The sequence below is a fragment of the Schistosoma haematobium genome, chromosome 1, assembly GCF_000699445.3.
Source record: "Schistosoma haematobium chromosome 1, whole genome shotgun sequence".
Classification (NCBI taxonomy): Eukaryota; Metazoa; Platyhelminthes; class Trematoda; order Strigeidida; family Schistosomatidae; genus Schistosoma; species Schistosoma haematobium.
The window spans coordinates 85,637,556-85,663,507 of NC_067196.1; the positions used below are offsets into that span (position 1 = coordinate 85,637,556).

Consider the following 25,952-nt stretch of genomic DNA (forward strand, 5'->3'; position numbering starts at 1 on the left):
AGCATGCAATCTATTTATGTAGTAAGTTGGACGGGAAACCTTCTTCGATAACAATAAAACGTGGGTAGACCAAGAGAGATCAGAGGAAAAGGTGACACCAAGATAATTGACCTTCGACACTGCGTTTATCAAAGAGTCTGCAATGGCACAAGCATTATGGGATCTCAAAATGGTGTTTAGAAGCCGTTCATGTCTCATGCTAAAGTTAACAGCTTGACATTTAGACGGATTAAGTATGAGACAATTACCAACAGACCAACAATCAATACGAGACAGAAACTCATTCATTTCTGTGGGATGTAAAGGGGAAGAGATAGACATACATACAGTGAGATCATCCGCATATTTCACCAAAGTGTTTTCTGTGGAAGGTGCCAGATCATGCAGAAAAAAAGAAAAGAAGAGGTGAAAGAACAGCTCCTTGTGGTACACCTTCATGAGACAACCGAGACTCTGAACACTTTCCTCCAAGTACAGTGTACTGATCCCTTCCAGAGAGGTAGGAACATAGCCAGTTGGTTATCCAGTACAATCGATTACAACATTTTTGATTCCAATCTAGGCTGTGATAGATATGGTATTTGTGCGAACTAATGATTCTTTTGTACTTGATTGCCCACAGATTATGAATTCCAAACACTGTACGTTCATTTGTGTTCATCTACCTCTACCTGCTTTAAATTGCACTGTTTCTGGAATTCCTAGTTAGCGAATTAATTCGAATACCTTCAATCATCATATCTACTCACATCAGAATTGAAAATTAAACCATTGTTACTTGCTCAACTTTGAAGCCGAGTTAAATTATTGTGAAGTGAGAACCTATCTTTCAGGTTGCAAACGTCTCTCTAAAGCGTACAGTACGAATTCGGCAGTTCTCAGAATTACAACTGAGGATGTCACAGGTATTCAGTGTTTGACAACGCTTCTACCAGTAACACCTAATATATTTCGTTCCCACCCAGAGAAATCAAAAGACAGAGTCGAGGAGATCGGAAGCGTATATTTGGCGATGACCAATATATCGGAATTCTCTGATCTATTCTGGCTATCGATTGCGGTTGATGTTGAGCACGGCGTTACCACACGTGATCTGGTGCGGATGCCTGACCGAGCGCCTTCAACTAGATGAGTCCACTAAAACATATGGTCAGCATCCAGTGTCGAAAACTTACAGAGCTATTTATTTTGGGGATTTATTTACCGCTATAGATCACTCCCCCCCTAGTGGGGTAGTAACAACCCGATGTCGTGGCCAGCCAGACGTTTAAACCCAACGAGTTTGTCGTTGGTAAACACTCTTCTAATAGCTTGCTGAGTTCAGCAGCGTCTGGTCGTCTTTCCTTACTATATGGGACCGAGGTACAACATAGTAACAAAGGAAAATGTTACAACGAAAACTTCGACTCCTCGTAAACTGCATGGTTCTTTTCCAGCCGTCCTGGAAAAGAAAAAAGAAAGTGTAAGTGCATGTCGGAATACACTCGTATGTGCGTAAAAACACAATGGCGGCGAAAAAAAGGAAATTAAACTCGAGCACACGTAATAGCGTTAAAAAAAATAATTTTTCGTTTTTTTTTGTTTTTTTTTAAAAATAAAAATATAAATATATAGGCATAATAAAATTGTTTTTTAAAGAAAAAATTTTATATCGTAAAAAGTAAAATCGAGATAATATAAAATGTCGAGTAGTGCCCTACGTGCAGTAGTCGTTTAAATGTTCTGGAAATCTTACTCTTCTTCCAGAACGGGTCGTCCTAAGTTTATTTTCAGATACTGACGGAGTATTATCGCTAGGGTTGGTTGTCGGTTGAGGAATTATGAGTGTAGGAGTCGTGTTGTGCGATTGTACCGAAGGAAAGTCGACGTGAATGGGATTTCCTTCTAAATACGCTGCTTTGAGGCGATCGATGCTGATGCTACCGTTGGTTCCGTTCTTGTCAACTATATAGTACTTAGATCCACGTTGAAGAACTTTGAAGGGTCCTTCGTATGCTGATTCGAAAGGTCATTGATGCGAGTCTCGACGAACGAAAACGTGTGTACTATATCGTAAGTCAGGTTGAACGAATACATCAGTTGATTGAGGTCGAGAGGAAGCATGTTTAACTGAACGCATTGAGTTTGTAAGCCTGTTCGTGTAGTAGGTTAGATCCATGTTCATTGAAAAGGACGAAGGATCCACAAATTCTCCTGGAAGTCGAAGTGTCGTTCCATAAACGAGTTGAGCCGCAGTGTATCCAATATCAGCTTTCACTGCATTGCGGATTTGGTAGGTTAGTGGTTTCATAAGTAAAGCGCATTTCGGTATGAATCGTCTATAGAAACTTACCAGGCCGTTAAACGTGCGTAATTGCTTGACGGTGGTCGGTTCTGGGTAATCCAGAATGGCCGCCACTTTGGTTCTAAGGGGTCGAATGCCTTGAGCATCTATTGTGTGTCCTAGGAACTCTAATGAGTCGGTTCCAATTTGGCATTTCTGAACGTTTACAATAATGCCGTGGTTTTGTAGTCGTTCGTAAACAAGATCCAGATGCTTGAGATGTGTTTCTCTGTCCGGACTTGCGATTAGGCAGTCATCAACATACGCATGTACGAAGTTGAGACCTCGAAAAACGTCGTCTATGAATCTTTGGAATGTTTGAGCAGCGTTCCTTAGACCGAAAGGCATTCGCAAAAATTCATAGAGTCCGAAGGGAGTTATGATAGCTGTTTTCCGTATGTCGTCAGTAGCCATAGGGATTTGGTTATACGCTTTAACCAAGTCGATTTTCGAAAAGACAGTTGTACCTTTCAAGGTAGCTGTGAAATCGTGAATGTGAGGCAACGGGTAACGATCGGGAATGGTTTTCGCGTTCAATCGCCGATATTCACCAGTTGGACGCCAATCGTTGCTGTCCTTTTTAGGGACCATGTGCAACGGAGATGCATATGGGCTACTTGACGGTCGTATGATTCCTAAGTCCATCATGTGATCGAATTCGTTTTTCGCCAACCTTAGCTTTTCGGGGGCTAGTCGTCGTGCTTTAGAGAATACAGATGGTCCTGTAGTCGTGATGTGATGTGTAACATTGCTGGTTACACACTGTAGTTTCGGTTGAGTTTGGTGTATTCCAGGATACTTATCGATTAGCTGTTGATAAAGTGGGTCTATCGTACGCTTAATTGTGACTGGGGATAATTTGCAACCAGAAAAAGAAGTTAAGCAAACGGATAAATTAGTGTTTCCGTCTACTAGCCTCCGTTTGCGTGTATCGATGATTAGATACCAATGATTGGCATAGAAACATCCAGTGAATGGGTTTGCGTAAACCCACGTTAAGGTAAACGTACATTTTGCCATACGTAGCGATCGGTTTTCCGTTTGCCGCCTGTAAGTTCAAAGCCGACTCGTGAAGCCGGTCGTCGGGATTCTCTGGGAGAACGCTAACTTCTGCGCCAGTGTCGACGTGGTAGCGAACTCTCGTTGTCACATCTGTGACGTATAACAGACGGCTATGTTCGCCGGCTACGGTTGCCGTTAACGCGTGTCGGCTTGGAAGTTTCCCGAGTTGTTTTTCGAGTCAATCGGTTTTGAGATTGGAAAATTGCAGGGTTTTCTGCAATTTCTGGAAGACTTTCCATACTGGTTATGATACCAGCACCAGTCGGGGTTATCTGTCTCTCGTGGTCTAGAGACAGATCGCTTACGAGAAATGCTTCTACGTGGTGTGCGCGATCTCTTACGGTCGGTACGAAGATTAAGATAACGCGTGAGTGTGTGACATAAGTCGTTTATATCATTCTGAGTCGTTTGAGGCTGTTCTTTGACGTTAAAAACCTCGGCAGTAAAAGATTTCGTAATTTCTAAAATGCGGTCGGCAGATGCAGCTAGCTCGTCTAAGGCGTTGTTCTGGAGCGAGACCAGAACTGCTTGCACCTGTTGGGGAAGTTTGGACAAGAAAGGTTGTTTGAATAGACCTTCGTCGAAAGTTCTTAGGCCTATTACCTCTCTCATCCGTTGCAACATGTCCGTCGCGGAACCGTGTTGCAGGTCGATGTTATTGAAGAGTTGATCTAACCTTTGTCGATCGGTTGGTTCTCTTCGTTTAAAGATAGAACGCTTTAAGGTTTCGTGCGGTTCAGAAACATCACTAGTAAACATACTAGGTGTTACGTACCTGTTGAATTCGCGCGGTAGTGCCTTGACTACTGCGACGAATTGTGCACGTGTGCCGTTCGCGCCGTGCTCGTGGAAGTCGGCTTCTGCGTAGCAAAACCAGTCTTCGATATTGTCGGGCCAGAAAGGCATGAGTTGGAACGATGGTGGGGACATGGTCTTAATCTTGAATACCTCAGGAGTCTGTTCGGTCATAGAGGAATATTAAGCACGAGAATACGAGGTAAAAATATATAGATATCCTAAAACACGGGGAAAAATATCACAGTGTATAAAAAATTAAAAAATAAAGCAATAATATATAAAAATCCTAAAAAGGAACAGACTCATAGTTGCAATTAGGTGTACCAGATCACGTCGGTCTCACCAATGAAGATGGCACAGGTATTCAGTGTTTGACAACGCTTTTACCAGTAACACCTAATATAACTCGTATCCACCAAGAGAAATCAAAAGACAGAATCTAGGAGATAAGATGTTGTATTTGACGATTGTCAATATATCGGAATTGTCTGATCTAGTCTGGCTGGCGATTGCAGTAGATGTTGATTACGGCGTTGCCACACGTGATCTGGTGCGGATGAATAACCGACCGCCTTCAGCTAGGTGAGTCCGTTAAAACATATGGTCAGCATCCAGTGTCGAAAACTTACAGAGCTATTTATTTTGGGGATTTATTTACCGCTACAACTTACAGTATCATAAACACTTCTGGACTACCCTTTAAATACCCACCTCAGCTCAGTCCCAGTACAAACCTTAGGAGTAACACTCAGAAACTGGAAACACAACACAGCAGAACAGACTTCAGGCATATTTTATACTCTTTAGGAGTAGTTGAGCGCTAGAATTCTCTGCCAGTTAGCCAGTTCAAGTGACACGCAAGGAGTCTTTCACGAAATGACCCGACATATTCTTGAGGACTAAAGACAATACCTCTCTATAGTTTACTAATAATTTTTCTTTTATCGTCAAATGTACCTAGGTTCCTACCTGGCAACGTCAGTTGTCCATTGATACCAGCTACGGAGGCCTGTTGTGTGAAAGCTTCTATTCCGCCCTGAACCAAATGAATCGCTATTCCTATTATTGTCTTTTCCCTCTAATTTCCGACGAATTAAAACAGTAGTACAGCTGGGAAATATCTCCTGAAACCCCACTCTAGCTACAAAAAAGTTAATAATACGTTACTTCTATCAAGTTCAGTTTGAAGTTTGAATTCTAACAACTTTTCCTATCTTAAGTTACTTGTACTCTAGGGCGGGTTTCTTACGGCGCTTCTCTTGACCTTAATCCGTCTCGAGGGTTTAATGATTTGTCAAAACATCTAATTCAGGATACATGCGTGAATTTCTATAAACGAACACTGTTGTATAATCACTAAAAGTGATAGAATTAGTCCTATAGATATAAATATAAATCATGAGTCTCTTTACAAGTCCACCTCCAGTTGTAAAGAGACTTATAAGTTACATCAAAGAAGGTTCAGACAAAGAAGAAAAGTGGAAGGAAAAGGCTGTTAAATCATTAGTCAAGAGGTTAAAAAACGGAACACAATTGGACGAGTTGGAACGTGCTTTGGTTAGCCAAGATCCATCTACACGCTGTGTTACAATACCTCGTTCATTGGATGGACGTCTACAGGTAAGTTCATGTGCGTGGTGCTGTTTGGATATCAAATTTAAAATAATTGGCAAGACGTTTTCTGAAGGTCAATTTCACTGTAAAAATAATAAACGTTTTTACGGCTATAGTGTCCTGTCAAGGGGCCTCAATTAACATATCAATGAACTAAAGCTGTTCATTATTTTGGTTTCCCTCCTCAAGCCTCCACGTAGCTTAAAACACCTTAATATAAAAGCATAGCTTGGAACGTCAAGAAAAAATAGCTTCGAAAAAAAACATTGTAAAGTGGAGTTTTTAACCATAAAGTCGCAATGTCTGTCCCTATGGAAGAATTAGAAAAACATGCTGGAATACAGATCACATCTGCATAAAACTGTTGTTCAGTTATTTAGTTACTGTCAAATCAGTCATCTTGACATATCATATAATGACAGTAGTTTTGCTCAAATTCTCCTTGATCACTCCCAGATGAATGTAAATATTATAGTTCTATTTAATGTCTTATTTATTGCTCCAGTTTACCATCAGATAGTAAAGTATTTATGACAGTGATTAGATAGGAACGTCAAATTCCACGTGGTTTTCACCTGATAACCTTAAAAAGATGAGATTCAGGCTTTGTATTATTCGTATTATTATTAATGGCTTTATTCAATATTATATTTTGGTATAATGTAGATTATAAAACGTACGAATAAAGTCTATTGACAGGCTTTTCTACGTAATGTATTAAATAATTGATACTTAGCATGCTTGAGGACTAATTATCTCGGCATAATTAGTCTAACAGTCATTAGAATTAGTGTACCAACCCACTTGATACTCGATTACGTGACAATTTGTTGGCCTGATTGGTTCCGGAAAACACCCAGGAACACGAGTAACATTTGCTACAGCAAAATCATATACCGGTCTGCAGTGAAATACTTTTTATCAGCAGGACGAAGAGACAGCAATATGAAATGCGGCGGACAGTTATCAGTCCAGCGAGGAGTAGTGTGACAATCTAGGAAAACTATCCGGAAAATGTCTGTCCTTCACTTTATAATCGATGAAACATGCATGCTACTTAAAGTTCCAATCTCATCCAGAAAACTTCCGCCTCCCGAATTTTTTCACAACAGCATCTTGATAACCCCCTAACTCGTCATATTTGGCCACCTCCAGACTTCCTGACCTATTCTTGATGCAATAACACGTTAATGTAAGCGATAAGCGGGTATGATTTAACCATGTACTTGTCACCTCGCTCACTGTTATCAAAATCTCTATTGGTTTGTAATTTCTACCTACTTTTCAGTTCCAGAGATTGTATTTACAGTGATAAATTAATTAAAAACGGCTTAATACACCTATGTTGAGTTTAATTATCTCTGTAATTAATGTGACGTATCCTTAATCAAGTGGATCTATGTTTCAAGGTTTTGTCACCTAACGGCGCCGATATGACTTAAGATAATTAAATTGGTCAAGGCGCTCAGCTGCATATAGATTTAGCATTAGTGTAGACCCTTCCTGAAACTCATATGGAACAGTACTTGCTTGTCACTCATCGCGTCTGAAAGAAATTTCCCTGTCTTCTGGTAGGATGCCAATTACTTAGAAATCGAACGATAGCAATTAAGTTTCAGAGGAAGCGAGATCAAGCAGCATTGACAGATACCATTTGGCATAGTCGACACAAATAACAGTTCTTAGTAAATTCCGACCGAACAAGTAATACCTCGTTCAAGAACCTTCCGTAGATTGACCTACTTTAGTAAATCCCTCAGTAGCACTGTCGTAAATCTTATTAATCGACCAGATGAAGTTCTGCTTTCACATCATGAAATACAAATATTTCAACCCTTAACGGTCCCACTTGTTTTTTTGAATGGATTTGTTATTGAAGAACTAAAGCGAGTATATTCTTACATCTTTTGCCGTATGTCAATAATTCAATAATCTATATTGACTAGGTTATACATGCTCCTCATCTATTATTTAGATTATTTGTTCAAATAGTGGACATTCTTTTCAATAATTACTGTGTCGACCTTTGTTGTAAGAACGAAATCTATTAACTATCTAGCTTTAACTGTCACCAGTTACTTATCGACCCATCTAGCTATCATCCTAATAATGCTTCATTGACTTACTGCTGACTCCTTAATTAATAATTTTCTAAGTTAAATCAACCAGATACAATTAATCTATTAGATTTAAGTGCTATTTGATCCAAAGTTTCTTGTCCCATAAACGTTCTACTTAATTTAAGCTTCAATAAGCTCCATACAGAAAAGTATGTCAGGTTTTCATCTGACCGTTCAGGAAAATGACTTACTGTTAACTGATTTCGTACGTTCTACGCCCAATATATCCGTGGGTTTGAATATTCGTGAAACTGATTAGTAATATTCTAAGTGCTCTCACAATAAATCATTAAGTTATACTAGGTAAAAGATGCTGAGTAATCAAACTTCGACTCTTGATTACGTCTTGAATGCATAATATACTACCATAATCGTCTGTTTTGATGAACAAAGTCAGTTATCTGAAATGGTATGAGACGTAAATATGGATTAATAGCCAGCTATTTGGTCAGTTAACGATTAATGAGTTCATAGTTCTTTTATCAAGTGTTTTCGTGTCTATCTGTTTCTGCATTCCTTTTTCTTAATTGTAACCATGTAGTTTTCAAATACTTTATTTTTGTACGTTTTTGAGTGCGGATCGTTAAGACTAGAAAACTACATCACGCTGGTCCGTCATAATGAAATGATATGAATTTTTATGGAATTTAAATCATGTGCCTCGTTATTTTATACATGGTTAGGTCGTATTTTGTCGTGTTGTTATTAGATACACTAATTATTTTCTCTCACACATTGTTTTTATTTGCCTTTGATTTTCACTAGGTTGCCCAGAAAAAAGGTTTACCACACGTTTTTTACTGCCAACTTTGGCGATGGCCAGACCTGCATACTCAGCACGAGTTAAGGCCTATCGCTACTTGTGAATATTCTTTCCAATCAAAACGCGATGAGGTTTGTATCAACCCTTATCACTATCGAAGGATTGAAAATCCAGGTTCGTATAAGATGTTTTGTTTCCATTCTCAACATTGGTTTCTATCTTTGAATAGGTCTACATCTTGTTTGTCTCCTGACGGGGTCGTTCTCAGTGCACTCTTGAGCTCTCGAAAAGCACTCTGACATGCAGTTGATTCAAAGTGATGGTTTTCAAAATATCATTTTCATAACTATCTTTCGTAAACGTTGTTTTGTTAATTGGTTATGAGATCGATAGTTCTATGAAGACCGACATTTGTGTTCGTAGTATCTTTATCGTAATTTATGTTAACTATGGTTCACTACTTGCATCATCACCAGTAGAACTTTACTAAAAACGATCGATTGTTTTTTGTTAAACCTTCAAAATAAAGTAACTGGAGGAAAACGTGTAGAGTATGTGCTAAAGTTTTCAGTTCTGTTTTTCGTGAATGTTTGTTAATCCAAAATTAGCACAGGATATATTTCTGTAATAAAATGATGGTTAATTAATTTATCAAACATAATATTGTATGGAAAATACACTCATTAAGTCAAAGGGTTTCATTTTCGGATATTTTGAAATGTTATATTTGAAACACTTTCTCAGCAGCCAGTCAGTCAGTAACAACGTAGAACTTCGTACGTGCGTACATCAGTTCGAGTTGCCACACCACATTAGCACAGAGATGCAGTTGTCGATTCAAATCCCGTAGTGGTAGAGGTAGTAAGAGTATAAACAGTAATCGGGAAGATTAGGGTTTGGAGATGTTATTTAAAGTAATCAAATACACACTTTTTAAACATCGTTATCTAGAAATTACCGTTTTTCGAATATACAGAAGTACAACCCCCTACAGCCTTTTTCGCCAGTACGTTTAGTGGTCAGACTAATATGCCTGTGGTCCCAGTAGTACTTCACATTGTGGTAAGGAAATCTGACTTAAGTCATCTATAAGTTAGTCTTCGCCGTTATATTACTATTCAAACTAACAGAGCTAATCACATACACGAAATTCTCGACTATTTACGACTGCTCATCATAAAACGACAAGCAGAAAAAGCAGGTCAAGCATTTTACACGGTTTGAGCATTACGATGTGCTAGTTAATACTTTGAAAACAATCACTGACAGACTTATAACCTTACGAGTATCACATGCATTATATGCATATAGGTTTTGTATGCACATTTTTCATCTGTATTTCTGAATTTTTGCACTAATTATCCGCCTACTTTTTGTATCGTTTGATATTAGATTCTCTATTATTTATTAAGCATTAGAATTCCATTCCGCCCACTCTATACAAGCTTACACAGTTAAGGTTATATCATACATTCATTAAATATTCATTTATACTTTTATCATGAGCCGTGATAATCCAAAATATTGTCATCAAGTCTATTTGCTTACTTAGAATGTTTTTCGAAATAATGTTATCCCATGTCAAACGTTTTTGACAAGTAATACTCAGAAACTCATCTTATAAATGGTAATATTTAATAATTAAAACCTAGTAATCCATAAGTGTTTTTTTTTAAAATAAACCCATTAATTTTTGTTTATTTATAGTTCTCCCACCAATTATGGTTCCTCGTACAGTTAACAATGGGACTTCCGGAGTCAATAACGACAACACACATCGTGGTGTGACAGAATCATCTACTGAACGTTATGGAAGAGGTTCATCTTTTGGTTCACATCATTCTCGATACTCCTCTATGCACAATCAGTATCAACAAGGTCTTCAACAACAACATCATCTAAATGCTTTACAGAGTCATCATCCTTCCTCTGCTGGACTAAATGATTCTATGATAATGGGAGATGATTGTGGTTCAGAACCAAATAGTTTAGCTGCCCTCCTAGCTCCTCCATCTAAACAACCCAGACAACATCTTGCTACAGATGCTGTAACAGCTGCTGCTCTAGCCAGAGGTGATGCACTTGACGCGTATGCTGTGGCAAGTCGAGCAATAGCTGGTTTAGAAAATGTCGGAAATGTACTCGGTGGGACGCATCCACCATGTGTGAGCCTTCGTGAGGTAAATCATCCACCTAATTTTAAATACTCACATGGTATCAGTGCGTTCTATTTATCTCCTTGATAGTTGCTTATGTATTTCCGTACCAACATCAGTATTACGCCATGCATGTGGGTATCAATTTCAGCAAAATACAAATATGAATGTGTGTGTAAAAAAACCTAGTGTTGTAAATTTCATTCTTCTAACTGTAATAGTACCACATTACTAATGTAAATTTCAGTATATTAGTGACCCCAGAGGAGCCCCAGGCGTAGTTAAAGCAAAGATGAAGCGCTAGAAATAATTGTTTTAACGGTGGTGATAAACAAAAAATCAAAAGAAACGAATGAAATCGAATATTATGAAGTATAAAATGATGCTCCAAATGTCCTGGTACGATCGAGGGTGGGGAGAGTCAACTCTCTCGAAATGCTCTCACATAGCCACGCGTTAACAACCACTGCCAGGGAAGTCCTACTCACTACCTTCTCGCGGCGAGGGTGCTCTTTACGAAATCGAGAGGGTGCAAAGCGAATATCCGGTGCTTTAACCGGGTTGGTCGGATATGGAGGATCCACCTAGGGAAGTTGGAAAACCATGATTTTAAACCAATGGTGCATATGGGCTCCAGGATCCCGAGGGAACCAAAAGGCGTAAGAACCTAATGTTGGTCACCGGCTAGCATGAGACTGAATCTCCTAAAGTTGCTCCAGTGCCTTGCGGATTAGACCTTCAGGTCAAAGGCTCCGGGTGTGGCCTCCTAATAAAACCACCTGCTTCGGTCTGGGCACCCGGGCACTACTGAGTTAACTGCTTCTATGAGTCCGGTGTTCGTCTTGCTGTGCTAATGAGGTGTGGCAACTTGGACCGGTTCATGTGTGTGCTTGGCCCTATGTTGTAACTGACTGACTGACTCGAGCTATATCTCAACTCCCATACAAATCGAATGACAAAGTGTGGCGCATATGTATCTGGTGCCCCCTTGTACCGATGTTTATGTGTTTAAATAAATAAAAATGCTAACACTCACTTTTAACAGAAATATGCAGAATAAATAGATTTCCTGCACCACTATGAATGATTTCGGTCCTCGACACCCAAAATCGTCAACCGTAGATTATGTTAGCCACCCAAACTCCATCCAAAAGGTCTTCATCTCTCCATATGGATGAGACCAGTGGTTAGTGACTTCTTTGGCTGACACAATATATTACTTTGCACACCTTCAGTCTTTTTGTTAATCTACTCTTATGCTAGCTAAGATAACATCGGAGTAAGGGTTGACTGAGAATGTTTAATAGTTTGAACCACTTCAGTTAATGAAGGTTTACTGTTTCATCAGTCAACCTGCTATTCCTACCCAATAGGTTACATTTTGATTCTATAAGTAATTTGATGTAACTTTATTGAGTTTTTATGATGCATTCTGTATACTGCTCATTTGAAATTATGATAACTACGAAAGAATATGTGTACAACATAAACAATAATCATTGTACTTGTTTACCGTAAACTGCTGAATACTATATTTAATCCTATATCTACAGGCTGCTGAAAATATGACTCTGGGTGGACCCCCCAATTTAGTTGGAACGCCCCCAGCTCCTCCTCATACAGGCTATCAATCGTCTCTTATGAATGTAGTGTCCAGTCTTAGCGGTGATGGTCGTGATTTCGCTCGCAGTTTAGGTGTAGCAAATCACATTCACAATGCTACAACGAGGTTTGTTTTTTTAGATTCTAGAATGCTTGTCTAATAAAATTCACTATATATATATATATATATATATATATATATATATATATATATATATATATAGTAAAGAATTAATTTCTCAGACTTATTACAGAGGGTTGTTTTATTTTCCCTACATTTATATGGTGATAACTTTCACCATATATCAGTAAAATATCCATCTACCAGTTACAAACGCTGTAGGACCCTGTACAAGTGTATATCACTATATTTTTCATCCGAACATCGGGAGGAAAATTGACGAAGTGAAAAGCAGAGGGACAAAATAATATCGATCATGATATAGAACTAAAATATATTCAAAGTCAATGAGACGATTAAGGGAATGAAAAATGCCATTAACTAAAGGCTATCTTATCACGTCATTCAACCTAGATTTTAAGTAATAACGACTTAAAGCCTCGTTTTAATTTAATTATTTTGCATGCTCTTATTATTCGTACATGTATGGTAACTGGAGTCACCATTGATTTTTTTATCGACTTTGAATAAGTTAATTGAGTAATCCAGATAAATTTTTAGGACGCGTAAAGTGTGTAAGTGATTTATCTCTGCGCTTAATTGTAAATTGATTGAAGTTGGAATTGTACCACCGGACGTCAACCAAGGGGTTCTGTTGGTTAGGAATTCACCACGACACATGAGGGTCTTGAGTCCAAATCCAATCACTGGTGGTATTTCGGGGCTCACTGCCGAGGAGTGTCATACTAGAAGAAAACAACTTCCCAATGTTCCCTGGTTTCAGTGATACCTTGACTAAGATTAATCCATAACAAATACAACTTACGTATATGAGTAGTGTTTTTGCCGGTTTTTAATATGTAATGAATAAACTCCATATTTTCTTTTTTGTTTCGGTTTATCTTCCTATCTTTTCTTTTGTTCCACTGACTAAATTTGGAGACTAGGTGGTCAGATCATTTGAGTAGACTCAGTTTGAATCTTGTATTCTATGTCACAATAATGAATCTTAGAAAAAAATCATAAATATTTTATGTTCGTAATTTTTCGACTATGATTTTCATTTACATTCATATGAACTTCCATTGAATAGTAATTCTCATGTAAAGTAAATCGAATGTTCTGTAGATTGATCAATTTTAATGCGAAGCTGTGGTATGCAAATAATCTATTGTTTTTAAGTCAGTTGTTAACCATAAACAGTATAAGATATAAGACAAGTTTACTGAATCAAAGTTTCCCATTTTCATATTAGCACACACACAGAGAGATAGACTTAGAGGAAACTACAAATCTAAAAAACAAGTGTCAAAATAAATCAGTACAATCGTAAATAGAAACAAAATGTAGAAAATATTGAATTTGAAGATTAAACTTCAAATGAATAAAACATCTACAACATTGTAACCAGTTTTGAGTCATGTCACTTATAATCTCCGCTTTATTTATGTTGTTCTAGTTCATCAGAAATTCTAAATTTCTTCAAGTTCGATAATTATTTGGAATAATATATTTTTACCAAATAATTTAATATTTTTCTCACTAACGAAACAGAATTTTAGTTAATGCAGTCAGTAACAACGTAAAACTTCGTAAGTACATACATCAGTTCGAGTTGCCATACCACATTAGCACAGAGATGCAGTTGTCGATTCAAATCCTGTAGTGGTAGAGGCGGTAAGAGTATAAGCAGTAATTGGGAAGATTAGGTTGTTCTTTGATCTCTTTATATCTATACAATTCAATTAAGTTTAATTCTCTTTGACAAAAACTTATATTTTACTGAGGAAGTATAAGTGTTTGACAAAGTTGCCTTTTTTTCCAACAATCTAAACCGTTAAGTATGCTTCTTGCGTAACTTCTATAATTATTATCTGAAGTGTCAAGTTTTTTTTGCCTTTAAAAATATACCATTGAACTTTTTTTAATATCATAACTTTTTAGGTCACTTAGTATGGGTGATTATCCAATTCCTGTGTCTGCTTGCCAAGAAGATCGTTCTAACGATTCTCAGTGCCTAGGTCCAAATGCTGATAATTTGAGTTCAAGTTTTATGGGTCAATCATCATCAGTTTCTTCATCTACAACTCAGAAAGCTCCTAGTATTGCTGGTGCCGGCCCGTCAATAAACTCTCCTGGTACATTGTCATCAGTTGAAGAAAATTGTATCAGTGAAGATGACAATATGGATCTAGGTGTGTGTTCATGCGTATAGTTTGTATGATAATGTGAATAAGCTTTCATACTTTTTTCATTCACTAACTTTTAATTGTAAATCTTGTTCAGAAGTTTTTATGTAACTGGTGTGAATTAATTTAACTTATTTACTACTGAGTACAAGTCTATGTATTCAGCTTTGAGTCACATTGTTCGCTTTGAGAGCTAGCGATACTACTTAACCGCCTAAACTGAAGTAGATGATGCAGGGGATTCAACCATTTATCTACTGATTTTGAAAGTGGAATGCTTTAACCATTAAATTACGCAGTGCTACACATGACTTTCAGTAGTGTCATGTAACAAGATTATCTCGAATGGTGTTAGAGGTGTGTGGTCGGTAACCACTTTCTGCATTGTGGAAGAAAACTAATTTATCTCGAAAGTAAACTAGTTTAGTAGTAGTCTTGAAGACCTTATAGTGCGGCTACAGAGATCAAGGGGTCGTACATGGCTTATAGCACTACTACATTTCTTTTGTTCACTGTGACCATTATATAGCAGTGAAAGTGTTCCACTTCAAACCATCATGCCGCAGGTCCAAACCGTAACTCAACTATTCTGATTCGTTTAGCTGAGTACATCAAGATTTATTTGGTTATTACTAAATTGTATTAAATAGCCTCTCACCCAACAAACATATATCTTTACTTCTTAATTTCATAGCTCATAGGTGGTTACTGAATTGTGTGTTTAATGTATATTTTTTGCGTAATTGAAAAAAATGTCATCTTTCCATCCCATAATTAACTATGATTCATTCCCTGTAATATAAAAATATCATTAAAAAGTACACTTGGTAGTTGTCATGTAGGTTTTCTGCAGTGTATTCACCTTTTTCTTGTGACTTAATTACTTTTTTTAGCTTCCCTAGCTTTCTATTATTATTATTCTCTACTCATAGATATGTCATAACATTTTATATAGTTCCGTTTTAATATTTAGGTATTTATCTACTAATTATTATTATTGTCGTGTTATTGCATATGTAATTAGTCCAGACCACATGTTCATTTAGGTGGGAGAGATATACTTCGTGTGTAGATTCTCGTCATTGGTATAAGAGAATGTTAATGATGATTGAATTATGTTGATCAGTAGAATTTCAATTCAATCGTTTTGTAAGAAATTTATAGTCCATGAAACATGTGTACGCGCATATATATATATTTGTTGGCATGTAAGAGCTAGTGATAAATGAATTTAAACGGAAAGTTTACATTCTCTTTTGAGAATTTCGATTGATATCTAATATCAGAATGGGTTTTGTGGAGAGTTTTAGAAATTTCACAGGTTGAAATCATGAGTCAGTTGAAGCTAGACCACCATTGAAAACCTGGAAGCACTGGACGGCCGTTTCGTCCTGGTATGGGACTCCTCAGCAGTGTGCGTCCAGGTTTTCAATGGTGGTCTAGCTTCAACTGACTCATGATTTCAACCTGTGATATCTAATAGTTTCATCAATGTGTACTAAAGTTTCTTGTCTGCATATGTATGTAATTACTTTTATAGATGACTTCAGTTATTATTTATGTAAGTGTATATATTTTTTGAACATGTTTTCTAGCTACGTGTTTTCATAATTAATTGGTAGTTTGGTAAAATATTTATTCATCGTACGAATGCACACTACTGAGTCGTTCCATACTAGGACGAAACGCCCGTACAGTTAATCCAGGTTCTCAATGGTGGTCTAACTAAATTTGATTCATGATTTCATTGATACGTTGAGACATATTAGTTTTGTTTGTATGTATGAAAAGTTCAAGAACTGGTATAGTAATGACAGGAATACAATAGCAGTCCGAAGAGTCATTAAAAATGTGAAAAAAGGATTGCACAGCTATTTTCAATTAAGTTCACAAACTGCCCCCTTATTCCCTAAATAAATTCAACCTTCTAAGTGTGCAAATGTAAGGTCTGAGTTGTTCAAGTAATTACGTTGTTATGTTTACACCAAATAGTTTACAGTACTTAACATTACCAATCATTTGATTCTGTACAGTTTCGATATTATACAACAGTCAAGTTCATTTACCGTAAAGACATTTAAATTTCATTGCAATAAAAAAACAGTAATTGTATTTACACTCCTTTCATATAGATTTTATTCCGTATTCTTGAACTGAGGTCTCGTCGTTTAATCTTTCTTGCTATCATTACTACCATAATTCTGTCGTTCTCTATGCTATTCATCATACGAATTTCATTTCGTTGTAGTGATATGGTGCGGAAACACGTACTGACACAAATTTTCTTCCAGGCTTTACGTTGATTATGACTGACTGTATTTACACGATTGGGGTTAAATCCGAGCAGATTTAATTAGCGAATGTAAACATAACGATTTCCATTATACTTAAGATTGCTTACCTTCAAATAAAATCCTTCACTTCATGATTTTGAAGTACTTAAAAATAGTACTATAAATGCATAATATATTACACACCTTCCAGTCTTATATTGAAATTTTTTTTGTCGTAAGAACATTCTAGTAGAACAAAGTATATTAATGTGTAAACTTAACCTATTTAATAAATCATATCATGTTTTCTCTAGAATATAAATGAACGTAACCAATAAACCTTTAAACAATTCTACTTTCTTTCCAGCTATTGATTTTTCACAAAACTAAAGATTAATTTCTATTAGAGATTAATGTTTGTTTTCTCTTTAACTATAAATACAAAATAAAATGTCCAGGAATGTCATTAGACAATTTAAAAACTAAGTTACATAGAAATTGAAATTAAGCATACAAAAAAAAAATCAGAAAAGTTAAATGAAAATAGTATTACAACATGAAAATTAGAAACGATTAAAATCATCAAATTTAATTAAGAACGATACTTTTTCGGGGGGTGAGGTGGGGGGGGGCGGAAACAATTTCATCACACAAGTTTCATAAGTCTATATGCTGCATTGAAAGCAGTTACTTGATAAGCTATTTTCTCACTTTCATCTATAATGTGTCTGAATAATTTTCATGTAGATATTAGCCTACATATACGTATTATTTTAGCATAGGTTAGTAAATATCTTCTACAATGTCAGTCTTTCCATTCTTCTTATTCATATAAAGTTCTATATAGACTACAAAGTCTTTTTCCTTAGTGAGTCTTTCATTTGTGTGTTTTATTTTTTTTCCAGATATGTTAAGTGATGTTCTTATTGATGGAAATGAAATGACTTCAGTAGCTTATCAAGAACCTGAATATTGGTGTTCATTATATTATTATGAAATGAATACTCGTGTTGGAGATACATTTCATTGTTCTAGTCCATGTTTAACTGTTGACGGTTTCACCGATCCAAATAGACATAATCGTTTCTGTTTAGGTCTATTATCCAATGTGAATAGAGGACATCAGATTGAGCTAACTAGAAGGCATATTGGTAAGTTGACTATAATACACTAGATATTTGTATGTTTAAATATAACGTATTACTTAGTACTATAGACAATTTTGCCAGTGTTTTTTTAGTACTTGTGATCAACACAAACGAAGCAAGTAATGAGAATGCATAATATAATTATCTATTACAATAATAACTTCAAGTTACTAATGAGTACGTAGAGATCCAGTGTTGCTCCCTAACCTTCTGGTTTACCTTACTAGCAGATATTACTGCTATTTCCACAGCTTTTCGGATATCATTCCATGCTGCATCGGGGTGGGCATCACATACATGTCTGCCTAACTGTTTTCCTAGTTGTTCCTGAAATATACTCTTAGCTTGACTATCACTAAACAGGACCCTAAGAGGTTTCCTTACAGCGTCTTTCCTACGTCCAGTAAGACGCAAGCAAATACGCGCTCGCACTAGAGCATGATCTGAATCTAAGCATGTGCTCCAGAATGAGCGACAGTCTTCTATCGAACCCCTCCATCGGTGGCTGATAGCGATGTGATCTATTTGGGTCCAACGTTGGGACGAATTAGGGGGTCGCCATGTTAAAAGATGTTTTTCCTTATGCTTAAAGTTAGTATTTTCAAGGAACAGGCGGTTATCTGAGCATAGCTGCAACAGACGGTCGCCATTATCTGTTCTTTGAGCCACGACACCATAAGATCCACCTAGGTGTCTTTCCCCATCGCTTAGTTTACCTACTTGAGCGTTAAAGTCACCGGCCACTATTACTACATCAGAGCGCCTAGCTTTTCGGAGAAGGTCGGAAAGCTTTCTGTAAAACTCGTGTTTTACATCTCAGCTGTAGTCAGTGGGAGAATAGGAAGAGACGATGAAGAGGCAACGACGAGTGTCCCTATCTTTCCGGATCCTTACTGTTCCGTTTAGTCGGACAGCGCACAAACGACTGTCTACTGGGATCCACTCTAAGCGAGCTAGTTCTGCCTTAGGACTTAATGCTATACCTACGCCGGCGAGGTCACGGGAAGCAGAATCAGGGCTTCCAGATACACGAAGTGTGAATCGAGTCGGTTCTTTATTTTGGCATGGTGAGGTCAAGTGAATGACGCTACTCGGATCCTGTATGCGCGTTTCGGAGACGCAGCACACATAGATGGCGCGGGATTTTAAAGTCTTAGCTAAGGAAGCCTGCTGTCCTATTTGTCACAGTGTTCGTACGTTAAAAGCTCCTATATGTAGTTTAGAGCGTGGTTCCAGGAGATCGGAAATAACGTTCCGCGTACTCGAATCGTTTACCCTAGCGGTGCGAGGTGAATAAAGGACGTGAGAAGGGTTAGTCGTGGAGATAAAAGAGGTATTAGGAGGTGTAGGAAGGATTTGGATGTGATCAACTTGGTCTCGTGCGCTGTTACGGGTATGAGAGCTGATATCACTTCCGGGCTGCCCACACTGTGGAAGGGTATTTCTTGAGGTACCTGAAAAGGAAATTGGATTAGTGTTGGTCTTAAAGACCTGGGAGCGTGACCGCAGAGCCCAAGGGACAACTGCTTGAGGCCAGTCGCGCACGGCCTTTTTGTGGAAGGTTTTTGACGTGTTAGCTCCGTTCTTCAAAGGGCCTTACCGCCGGAGACGGAAATCCGTGAGGTAAGGTGAGGTGTGACATTTTTAGGGTCGACCTTTTCTAACCCCACCCCTCCTTGTGGGAAGGCAGCATCGCTGTCATGCTGGTCGTCCGAGGGAAACACCTTACTGCTGTCACACCTCTCTACAGTCAGCAGTACGACTTCGCCCTCAGACCTTGAGTTGCTGCTTTTAGTCTTACCGTTCACCAATCGACCTGCCTGGCATGGTAGAACCTACAGGAACATATGTTCCAGCCAATATAGCTCGGTTGGGTCATCACGATAGGCAAGCCCGACTACCGCGTCAAGGTAGCAGCTTCGGTCGGGAAACAGTGTTAATGTCTAACTTCAACTAATCCAAGAAATTTAGTGACACATCCACCATTGTGATCAGTGAGTTACTGTCTCACAACTGACCCGGTTGAACTCCACTGGTTACTGCCTCTCACTAGAACTCCAGGATATACAACTTGAAGCCAGTCACTAGTGAATGATATGTTGATAATTATCAGAAAGGGGTTTTGGCTCATGATCTCAACAATTGAAATTACTAAAATCTCCACAAAACCTCCTGATAATAATCATTTTGTTATTAAAACCTTATTTCTTACAACGATACGGCTCAGTCGATGTTTTTACTGTTTATAATCCTTGACAATATTTTGATAAACCCCCATCTACTGAGGTAATTTATATATGACTGGTATTATACGTGCTACTCTAATCCCTTCTTCAATAAACATATTAGCTCAGTAATAAGTTAGCATGAAGAAACCCTCAGAATGTCAGATACTATATGTAGTAGATAAACTATACCCTAGTTGTGGTCTGCGCGATAGTCATGATCAAATATTGTGAAGGCCTTAGGTGATATAGTTCGCATTCAGTCGTAGTAAAGCAGATTCATCTATTCTGTATCTTGCTTCCGAAATTTCGCGTTACAATGTTAATTTACAATTGTGACTAAGTTCAGAAATTTAAGTAATGTAATTTAAATACAGAAAGATTCTAAACTCTGTTGACTGAGATGTTCGATAAACACAACATTCCTCAGTTTACACTGTCCAAGGATTTTGATAGAAAGTGAAGGGGAAGTGATCAAGTTGGGCTATTCCTCTCAACTTAATCTTACACGTGTTCGAAATAATTCACAAAATATGTTGGAAGTAGTAGCAGATACACACTAATTGTTATCATCCACTGCGTAACTCACTTTTGAGGACGTGTACGACAATCGCTTTACTTTACGATAAGTTAAGCCTATATCTTTCAGACTAGGTGATTTATTATTTATTTTTTTATCCCTCGTTAAGTTGATCGGTTACTTGCTGACTAAACAGCACTGAATAGTAGGATCAATGATAATGCAATAAATATTCCTAATAAAATATTGTTGCGTTTTTATTAGCCATTGGTAAACTTACTATCAAATCTATAGATTGCTTCACTGACACTGGGCTTGTTGCTGTTTGTTACTTAGATGAACTAAAAACCTTGCATTTACCAGTTGTTACTATCAATTTTAAATAAGCAGTACATGTTGACCACCACGTTACTTTTGTGAAGATTTTGCACCCATTACTCCTAACCTGTAGGAATAGACTGTAAAACTTAGATAATTTATAATAAGCCAATGAAATTTTAATGTTTTTTTTTATTGTGCGTTTAGCAAAGTCATAAACGTCTTAACTTTTTAATGGCATATTTTAAATGCAAACATTGCTCGTATATGCTTCTTATGAATAATCAAGTAGGCTATCCAGGTTAGGTAATTTGATCCAAAATGATAAGTGTTTTATTCATTTGTAATGGTTATAGTTGGTTTTAAGAAGTGTCACAATATTTTTGTGCTTGAACTAGAATAAACAGTATTCTCGGTGGAGTTTCCTCTTGCAATATAATTTCTCAGTAACAAACTGTAAATGTTTATTAATGTGTGAATACTTTCAGGGTGAGATTACATTTTGCTTCATCCTTAGTCATATTAAATCTTTGAGAATAAATCTTGAAACATCGTTATTGGATCTTATATTTAATTTATCCTTGTATTTTAGTTAGTGTTTATAGTGCTTGCTAACTGAAATACAAGGATAAATTAAATATAAGATCCAATAACGATAGTTAGCGTTTATAGTGCTTGGTGAGCAGATAGACGTAGTTGAGAAGTTCGTGTATCTGGGTAGCTGCATAAGTGCTGGTGGGGGTGTGAGTGATGAGATCAATGCACGAATAGTGAAAGCCAGAGCGGCTTATGCCAATCTGGGCCACCTTTGGCGCCTTCGTGATGTTAGTCTGGCTGTAAAAGGTCGGATCTACAACGCGTCGGTGAGAGCAGTTTTGCTCTATGCTTGTGAAACCTGGTCTCTCCGAGTTGAGGACGTTAGACGACTCTCTGTGTTCGATCATCGCTGTCTCCGAAGGATTGCTGACATTCAGTGGCAACACCATGTCAGTAATGCAGAGGTTCGGCATCGTGTGTTCGGGCACAGAGATGATAATTCAATTGGTGTCACCATCTTGAAACACCGACTTCGATGGCTTGGACATGTTCTACGAATGTCGTCCCAGAGAATTCCACGTCATGCATTATTTGCCGACTCTGGGACTGGTTGGAAGAAGAGGAGAGGTGGTCAGTACATGACTTGGTGTCGTGGTATGAAAGAAAGCTGCAAAGAGCTGGCTTGTATTGGACCTTCACGACTCCCTGGTTGGGGTCTGAGAGATGGTGCTACACAGTGGCTAGAGACGTTATCAGATATGGCTCAGAATAGAAGCCAGTGGCGATCCTGCTGTAACCTTCTTTTACTTTCTTCATAAAAAGTGGTTGTGTCTCCTTTACCTGAAAGATTTCTTCTGATTGTACCTTTTCGTTCCCTCGTTACTACCACACTACCTTACTCCAATCTCTTCGTTATTGTTCTCCTTTTCTTTTGCGCTCCTTAGTTTTTTTTTCTACTTCTCTTCAAATTCTCATTGTTTTGTGTGGCGCATATATATTGGCGCTCTCTTGTACCAATATTCATGTGTTCAAATAAATTATGGTGCTTGACAAACATTGATTCAAAATTCATTTACATGTTTATTCGAACATTTAAAATGTTCGAATTGTTTTTATGAATTAATGATCCAACACTTCAATTAATGTTCTCCTTGTTTATTGTTGTTGTTTGGCTTTCGGAAGTTTTTTTTCATCTTCAACTGTCACATTGATTTTTCTCACATTCAGTCGGTTGAATTCGATTTCATATAAAGAGATAACAACAAATAGTTTATTTGATGAATTCATTTTTAGCTTACTTCTTTCTCATCTTTTTTTTTGCCTCTCGCTATCCTGTTTCTACGACACAAAACAAAACAAAAGTTTTCTACTTCTACCCAAAATGTGAACTGGGTGGTGGGTAAAGTTGGGAAATCGACATCCTAAAGCTGGTACTTACTGTTTTTATTGATTTTTCTGACAGATCGATGAGGAGTGGAATGTGATTGAAAAATATGTATGTCAATATAAATCGATTTATAGGTCAAGCTTACTATCCAGTGTGTCCTTTGAAGTTAATGGTTGTGTGTGTGTGTGTGTACGTACATACATGTGCGCGTGTGTGTGTGTGCTAGTGAATGGAGTCATTTACGATCGAAATAGTTAAGTGATGGAAGGTTTTCTAGGCTAAATAAAACAATAATAATAGTCGTGTATCGTTGTTTCTTTTTTATGACATTTTTAATTGCCAAGCTTACTTTCCAATATCTGTTGTGTGTTATTTATAGATTATTAGTATGTATATTTATAACACAGTAACCAGTATCTATTGTTACTTGTATAATACATTTCTATTAATTATTTGGTTTTCATTTAAGCTATATTTAATATTAATTTCTTTTAAAATTTACTCTTGGTTAGTAACTGTTATTATTGGTTAGTTTCTCAACCTGTAGTGATTGATATATATATAAGAAGTTTAAAATCTAATTAAAAAAAAAAGTTATTTCAGACGTATATGTAGGTAGTTTGCCCTTCTCTCTTTATGAGATTATAAATTATTAGTGTAAGTAATAAAAATCAACTTAAGTCAAAGTTCATTATCATCATTTCACTCTTACCAAAATTACTTTACATTCAAAATATTTGATTTCCTTGTTTAGATAATATGCAATTCTACTAACTAGATTACTGTTTTATTGTATAAAATGTATTTTTCATAGATTTCTAAATGTGAATGGCTAGTATGGTAAAATAATAAGCTTTTAGTTGTCTTGGTTACTGTCATGTAATTAATGCTAGCACTGTTTGGTAGTTGGAGCCGATCACTAGGATGCCCTGTGTCTAGATTTCATGCTATTTAAAATTACCTCAGTAATTTTTGTTTGCACTCTTCAAGCAACTGACAGTCGAATCCGTATTAACCACTATCACAATGAAATATGTTATTAGTTAGCTATTCAGTTCTTCTATAAAAGTGAGTAGTAAACGGATTTCATATTATCTGTTACGTGATACTGATCAAGTTCTGTCAATAAAGTTGGGATGGGTTCACTACTGTGAGTAATTTTGCTTTGTAATGCACAGTAATTTGAAAACGCTCGAAAGGAACTATTAGCACTACTCAGTCTTTTTTTATATGACATTTACAATGTACACCTTCGTTTACGTGGCTCTGAACAGCATTTTTGTCTATACGAGCTATTAATACTACCCTCCTGAAATAGTTAGACCGGGATTCGAACTAATACGTAGCTGTGGTGTTGCGGATTGTTAACTCACAGTTTTGTTTCAATTTTAACAGTAAATTTATGATTAATTATAATAGTTTTTATTATAAATAAAATTTTACAAAAGATTGCATATTTGATTACATTCATTCAATTTCTTTCATTCCATAATACCAGAGGTATTCATACTCAATATTACTATTGGGACGGATTTATATGAATATTCTATATTGGTTGGTGAATGTAGACGATCGATAAATTGATTTTTTTCATGTTTATTGTTCCTTGTCTTAATTACTACTATCTTTTCTCATTCTTCTTCTTTGGAAATAGGTAAAGGTGTTAAACTTTATTATATTGGCGGTGAAGTGTTTGCAGAATGTTTAAGTGACAGTGCTATATTTGTACAATCTCCTAATTGCAATTATATGTATAAATGGCATCCAGCAACTGTATGTAAAATTCCACCTGGATGTAATTTAAAAATATTCAATAATCAAGAATTTGCTAATCTTCTTACAGAGAATGTAACTAAAGGTTTTGAAGCTGTTTATTCACTAACAAATATGTGTACTATACGAATGAGTTTTGTCAAAGGATGGGGTGCTGATTATCGGTATGTTCAGTATCCTATGCAATATTAAACAATATTCAAGTGATCTTACATGAGGTATATTTTATGTGTATGAGATCTGTTGATATTATTTGACCAGATCATATCTGATACCCATGACATGGTGGTTGATTTCACCTGTCGTGATAATTCAGCAGGACTGTTTTGGCTAGAAATCTTGTTCCTTCAAGCTGATAGGAGGGCAGCACTTGCTAAACGGAATCGATTTAAGGTTCAATAACGATATCATACTCCTGGTTATACTAATGAATGGAAGCTGTAAGGTATTCCTTAGCATATTAAGTGTTGTTGCCCTCTCACACATAAAGTTGGAGTTAAAGAATATGGATCCTGCGAATAAACTACTTCATTTTGCCACACGAATTTACAGCACCTGGATTAATGTCTGATATTTAAGGATCATACACCGATAGGAACTCTTGAAAATCTCGAGTATGATTGGTTTTAAATGACTGTCTCTTCCCAGATCTACAAGACCATCACTACTAATCTCATTCGTTTTTTGACCCCCCCCCAGATAGAATTATTTTTTCGCATTATGGACGACTGGGTGTCAATCACTCGCACACTAATGCCACTGTAGTAATTTCTGTTCACTATATCATCTTTTTTAATGACTGTATGAGTGTAATTGTAGTGACCGAGAACACAAACGGGGACGGCCAAATGTATTTAAACACATAGTTACAGGGCATCTTAGTAAAATCTGAGAACCATATAGTAAATACTTCATTTGCAAAATGTCAATCAATCATCTCAGACTTCATTGTTCTTTCGTTTTCACACCAATCATTCTCTGTTATCGTTCTCTTTTTCTTCGATTTTCTTAACTTTCTACCTC

General features: G+C 36.9%; 1 protein-coding gene across 3 annotated transcripts in view; it reads left to right on the plus strand.

Moving 5' to 3' along the window:
• The first annotated feature begins 5,413 nt into the window (after positions 1-5,413).
• The window catches only part of SMAD2_1 (Mothers against decapentaplegic 2), a 37,507-nt gene continuing 16,968 nt past the window's right edge, over positions 5,414-25,952 (plus strand). Inside the window, exons 1-7 of one of the 3 annotated variants that reach the window (XM_051208516.1) lie at positions 5,414-5,803; positions 8,683-8,854; positions 10,388-10,860; positions 12,390-12,565; positions 14,504-14,754; positions 17,927-18,172; positions 24,811-25,093. In XM_051208516.1, coding sequence (XP_051075384.1) covers positions 5,582-5,803; positions 8,683-8,854; positions 10,388-10,860; positions 12,390-12,565; positions 14,504-14,754; positions 17,927-18,172; positions 24,811-25,093 — 1,823 coding nt within the window. In that variant the 5' untranslated portion in view covers positions 5,414-5,581. Of the gene's footprint in view, positions 5,804-8,682; positions 8,855-8,909; positions 10,316-10,387; positions 12,566-14,503; positions 18,173-24,810; positions 25,094-25,952 lie in introns of those variants that run through there. The other 2 variants (XM_051208517.1, XM_051208518.1) reach the window with 2 other exon arrangements.